This window comes from Protopterus annectens, chromosome 11.part0, assembly GCF_019279795.1.
Source record: "Protopterus annectens isolate FY-2018-M chromosome 11.part0, PAN1.0, whole genome shotgun sequence".
Taxonomy (NCBI): domain Eukaryota; kingdom Metazoa; phylum Chordata; order Ceratodontiformes; family Protopteridae; genus Protopterus; species Protopterus annectens.
Genome location: NC_056745.1, coordinates 552,345,422 through 552,351,771, shown reverse-complemented (window position 1 = coordinate 552,351,771; position 6,350 = coordinate 552,345,422). Strand labels below are relative to the sequence as shown.

The 6,350-nt window shown below is 37.2% G+C and overlaps 1 protein-coding gene across 1 annotated transcript in view; it reads left to right on the top strand.

Moving 5' to 3' along the window:
* LEMD3 (LEM domain containing 3) overlaps positions 1–6,350 on the top strand; it is a 1,135,447-nt gene that overhangs the window by 1,054,574 nt on the left and 74,523 nt on the right. The window contains exon 12 of the mRNA XM_044088062.1: positions 4,746–4,824. Coding sequence (XP_043943997.1) covers positions 4,746–4,824 — 79 coding nt within the window. The remainder of the gene's footprint in view (positions 1–4,745; positions 4,825–6,350) is intronic.

Below are 6,350 nucleotides of genomic sequence, written 5' to 3'. Positions count from 1 at the left end.
CATGTCCAAAAGGAGTTGCACTTTGTGCTTAAAGAAAACCTTGTAGTGAAATTTCATAGAAATGTCTGCAAAGGAGGTTGTTTTAGAAACGACTAGCCAGGTTTGGTAGTAGAGAGGCCTATCCACTATTTGAGAACATGAGTGTGCAGGTGCTTTTTTAAAAGTGCAAGAGTTCTCAAGTTGCCTGAGAGAAAAGGGAGTCTTGTTCCAGAGGTTGGCCCCCATTGTGGGAGTTGGGAACATTTTCCAATGAACCCTTATGTTGATAGGCAAGAAATTTGTATTGGTATCATCTCTGGTTTGGGGAGAACCAGATGAACAGTGCTGCTGAGGTTGGTTATTTTGATACTGGCATAAAGTGGGCAAATTTGGGTTGAGCGCACCTGAAGTAATTGGAAAAACTCTATCCACTTTGTTTTTTTGGCTGTACTGTAATGGTGTGCTGTATTGGGAAGGCCAGTAGCAAATGTTGCTATTTTGTATTAACATTGATCCAGTCTAGGAAGTTGAGTGTAGTGTAGAGTGATGAATATTGGTGGCGCAGAAAGTAAATTAGGAAGCAGGTAGACAGTTACAGCTGGTGTAATATGTTCAGTCAGATAATAATTGGCATTCTAGAAGGCGCCTATTTTAATGCGTTTTTAATGGTGTTACTGATATGTTGATCAAAGATTGTCAATAGTGCCACCTAGTAAAGTGGCATTTGAGACTACTAGAGTTATGTTCTCTGAGGATAGTACAGCAGAATTAAATGGGTCAGGAGATGAGGTTTTGTGCAGGAAGAGCATCATTTTAATGTTTTTAGCGTTGTATATTCAGCTAGATTAATGCAGCCAATGCTTAATAAAAGAGAGTATGAAGCTTAAGTGATTAAAGCTCATTCAAGGAAGGTGCTGAGCAACTGAACATGGAAACGTCAGCATAGTTAGTGGTGGTAGAGGGGCCCGATGCAGTGTGCAAGTTCTTCATAAATATATTTAATAAAAGTCCAACAGCTTCATGAGGAACACCAATGTTCACATGGGGAAAGTTAGTATGCATTTTGAACTTTAATGTATTTTGTTGTCAAGGTAGCTTTTGAACCACAGAATGGGGTAATTGAACAGGTGGAAGTCTTTCAGGGTTTGAAACTGGATGGGAGACTCTGCCAAGTGCTATGGAATGGTCCCAGAAGGTTACTGAGACTAATGTGTGTATTGTCACAATTGCGCAATGGTTTAGTTGGAAGCCATTATATGTAGGAGCCAGTTGGTTATTTTTAAAGAGGTACTTGAGTAGCCAAGAGTGGACACCTTGCTACAGTATTTTTGAGATTTGTGATTATTGGGTGAATGTTTTGTTCGAAGGACAAAACAGTTTAAAAGATTGCTGTAAGCCATTTTCAACTAATAGCATTTTAAGCTTTTTCATTTCAGGGGGAGATTCCAAACACCAGACAAATTATATACAAACTCAGTGGTCACACAACAGTGGAGAAAGAGTGATGCCATGTGTTCTCTGAAAGTGACTTTTAGTGCTGAAGCTGTCACTCTGTTGTCAGTCAGACCTTTCTGTTTAAACCCAAGGTCTCTCTCTCTCTCTCTGAGTCAGAAGGGAGAATGGCTATATATAGGTCTGTAATTACTTTGAGTTGAGGTACCTCCATTGTGCAGAGGTACGATAAGTATTTTTCCACATTGTAGGTACATGGTATTCATCCAGGGATTTGGTAGTGAGTACAGAGACTGGTTAAACTAGTGCATGTGCTTATAGCTTGATGATAGCTTAGTTGCTCTAGTCTGTGCAGCAGTTTAATTGTTACTGTAGGGATTGGTTTAAGGATGGAGTTAAGGTAGTTTGTAGGATTAAGTCAGCTCTGAGTAGTGGTGTTGGTAGATAGGTTTTTGACCAATAATGAAAATGCATTACATAAGTGGGAATTAAAAAGTGGTTGCTACTTAAGTGTCCCTCTGCTGTGGTATTAGGTTGCGCTGGGAAGTTTTTCTTGGTTTTTAGCAGTTTAATGAATGACCAGAAACATTTTGGGATGTTTATTTGGAAGACTTAAATAGTATTTTCTCTTGTTTTCTAGGGTTTTGACTTTATGTAGAGTAGACTGCAAAAAAAAAAAGACTGCAAGAAGCAGAGGCAGTACTGCATTGCTGAATGATATATATTGCATGGTGATCACTTAGGGTTTCAGGCAGGCTACCCTGTTTTTGGATATTGCCTGGATTAGATGTAAGAATCAAGTCTATAGTTTCTTTCCTGTCTTTTTTTTTCTCTTGCTCTTGACCCTTTTTATGATTTGTTATTCCTATCCTTAATGGTACTGTTGCTGCAGCTTTTAGCCTTCACTGTAAATATGCTACTGTAGCCTTTGTTTTGCCTGAAGAAGTCTGGATATACAGACAAATGAAATTCTTCAGTGATGTGTTCTTAAAATGGTTTGTGTGGTCATTCTGAAAATACTCAGTTCCTTTGCTATGGTTGTGGTTTTAATAGTTTTTTTTCTTTACTCAGTATTGCACAATGTCAGAAGGAGGTCTTGGCCTGTTTTTTGGTTTTGTATGTGCGGGTGCATATATGAATGCAGTCGTGTGTATAAATGTATGGCTGTCTTACATTTTGACTCCTGTTCCCTTGGTTTAGACAGGAATTACTGGCTTTTTTTTTATCATTCCCTTTTAAGCCATTCAATAATAGTGTGCAGATATTGTTTGGTGCAAGACCTCAAACAATAGTGTGAAGTTTCTCTTTTTCCCGGCTATTGCATTATCTCGAAGTTGGCATACATATTTTAGTGGGGTTTGAGGGATGCACTCTGCCATGTTTTAGGTGCAGGGGGGCTTGCTTCCTTTTTGACGTTTTGCATATATTTCTATGTAGTTTTAGTGCCATACTGTACAACTGCTACAGTTTTCTGTGAACCGTGACTTAACCAAATGAGTTTTTAATACATTTTTGGTGCTTTTTAGTATTGGTCAGATGGCATTCAACCAAGTGCTTGGATCTCTTATGTAATTGTGTACATGTGTATTGGTTGTATGTACATGCATACACACATGCACGCACACATCCACTTGGGTATGTATGTGTGTGTAATTATATAAACTATATATATATATATATATATATATATATATATATATATATATATATATATATATATATATATATATATACACACACACACACACACCTCAGTAAGCGATCTACAAACGTTTTTGTGAGAACTATAAATTCCCTTATTGCTTTGGGTCTTGAAAGTAGAAGAAATTGCAAGATCCTCTTTTTGAGATTAAACATAATTGTAATTGTGTTTTGTTGAGTTGGTGTAAAAATAGATTGTACTGAAGAGGTGAAAGCGTTTCTTTATAATGGCTAAAATAGTTATAATTAAAAAAATTGAAGACCAAAGCACCATCAATAAGAGAGGTAAAAAAGATGATTATAGAGATTAAAAATATGGAACTTTGAAGAGAAATCGGGAATTGAACTCCATAATTAAAAAAAAAAAAAAAAAAAAAAGTTGCTGTTTGGGATGCTGTAATGTTAAGGTTAAAGAGAATGTTGGCACAGAACAAGGTATTTATGGTCTATCTTTTTAATATAGACTAATACAAAGTGAGAAGTCATCGGTCTAGTTAAGACTTGTACAGTAGCGAAAATAAAACAGTGCAGTTTAATTCTTGCTCTAAAATTAGTCTTTTTATGGATTTAACTGTTTTTTTTTTTTTGTTTTGTTAATGTTAAACCACACATGGAATTAAGACTGGAAAGAATAGATGGTGATATTTGGATTTGCATGCTTAACACTGATAGTTACTGGTGATTTAATGTAAGCAATGACTGTCAATTTTAAAAAAGCCTGAGTCAGCAGTCAGTGCCAGAATAGCAAGTGGGCCATGTATGGGGATTGCACAGCATGTTGCACTGAAAAATGTTATTAAGTATTTACACTGCTCGTTAAACAATGTAGTTTGGTAGAAATGGATTCTAAAGCATTTAAAGAGGGATCATTAAAGGCCAGTGCCTTTAAATTTGTAGTTTTACTAGATTGAAAGTTATGGGAAGCAGAGCTTAGTGATGGGTGTGAAATGAGGGTTACCATCTGTCTTTGCAAGGGACAGTCCCACTTTGGGCAGTTGTGTCCTGCGAAAAAAACTAAAAAGTGGTAAATATCCTGAGATTTTAAGTCAAAATACATTTCTTAAGTTTTCTTTAATAGTTGCATAAGTTATTTTGTATCTGAAATGCACAAATATTATATGAAATAGAATAAACAAAGCAAATTATATGAAAATAAGCTTTTATTTTGACAAAAAAGTGAAGTTCTGCCCTTTGCACTGGCCGTGGTTATGTTTTGTCCTGCAAAATCTCATGTTTCTACAAAAAATGTCCCACTTTGGGTATTTGAAAAGGTGGCATCCCTATGTGTAAAGCAGCAGTTGGGCTCATATTTCAAATAAATTGACATTATTTTTATCTTGTATTCTTTCTGTCATTGCTGGTTTGTTGTGCTTAAGGCAAATTGTAATAATTCTGCAGTGATTTGTTTGCTATCCAGATTATGTGCTGCACTGGCAAAGTATGTTTGAAATGTCTTCTACAGAGTGAAGCATGAAGCTTCTACTATAATAATTTTCTGTAGAAGAGTTCATTGATCATTCTTTGACAAGACAGTATATGTAGAGCATTTTAGATATAAATTCATGTACTACTTCTGTTTGTTGCATCACATAATATATTTTTTTTTTTTGTAGGGTTGTGTATATGTTAAATGTTTAGCACCAGAATATGCTGGAAAGGCTTTTAAGGCATTGCACGGCTCTTGGTTTGATGGTAAGAATTTTCATTAAAGCATACAATAACATGGTACTACAGCATTCATTTTGATGGCTCAGTGGTAATGATTTCTTCATTGCAGTTTAGTGTTCAAAACATGCCAACATTTACTTTTCTGTGGAGTTTGCATGTTTTTCAACTCATTCCCTCCAATGGTACTCTGGAAGTTTACACTGTAACTTCCAGTGGGTGGAGCCTAAGTTTTTTTATAGAATCAAATTGTTTTCACATGTAAAACAAATGATCTGATATAAATTTTTATTCTATTCACAATTGTTGGGTTCCGATCAGATCCATTACTTTAGCCCGTGGCAAACAAAAAGCGATCTTCACAAAAAGACGTGGTTAGCCTGAGCTGTCAATCTTCTGACGGTAAGTGTTTTTCCTTTTCATATTTTTCTCTTAGACTATGTTATTGTATTACTCCCTTACCTTTTGCACATTGTGTAATACTTGTTAGTAACCTTTCTGCTGTTTGTTACATGTTAGAGTAGCCTTTGATACCATTGTTGGTATCCTTTTTTCCCTTTATTCTCTAGCCTTAAAAATAAAAAAAAAAAATCTTTCCTTTCTTTTTCTTGCTGGCATGTCTGATAAAGGGCCTTCTGGTTTTAAAAAATGCCAAATGTGTGGGCACAAATTGCCCCTTTCTGATGCCCATGCTTTGTGTTCACTGCTTGGGCCCTGATCATCTCCAAGAAGATTGTTCTATATGCAAAAGCTTCAGTCCTAGAGCTGTAGTATATAGAATGAATAAACTGATATTAAAAGGGTTGCTTTCTTCATCCTTCGGTGAATCCATTTCTGGGGCTTAATTCCCCAAGACTAAATCTAAGTAGTCCTTGATCAAGTCTCCAGGACCTTTTGCTTCATCGACTCCATCTTCGTTGCCACCTAGAAAAAAAGCTAAATATCCGAAGCCAGTTCCAATTCACTCTTTGGATCTGACCAAAAAAATCTATGGATCCAAGTCCTTCATATCTGAAGATCCTAGGACAAAGTACTCACCTTCATTGGACTCAGTACCTTCCAGGGTTCCCTCCTCTTTTCTAGAGAGATGCTGTTTTAGGTCACCTTCCCTGGCCTCCTCTCGTTCTTCCAGGAGTTTGACTGAAGATGATGTGGACAGAATGATAAGGAGATTACTCTCGGCACAGATATAGATGGGTATTCCTCCAACTGCTACCCCCTCGGGTCAAGAAGCAAGTTCATCTACTACACCACCTTCAGCTGCTCCTTCTCTAATCTGACCAGCTGTTTGAGACCCTGGATCTAAACCTTCCAGGTCCGCTTGGCTCGGATCTGAAGATACTTTTATCTTTGGATCCAAAGCTTTGAGTGTACTGGCTCCCACAGCTTCTGATCCAGATACTTCTCGGTGCCAAAGCTTGTGGGGATCCAAGGTGTTGGAGTCTCCGAAGTTTTCAGAGCCATGTCTGCCCCTTGGAGCCTTGGCTTTGGACAGCTCTTCTCAGACTTCTGCCTCTGGGAGATTGGTCTTTGGGCAGAGGGAAACAGTGCTC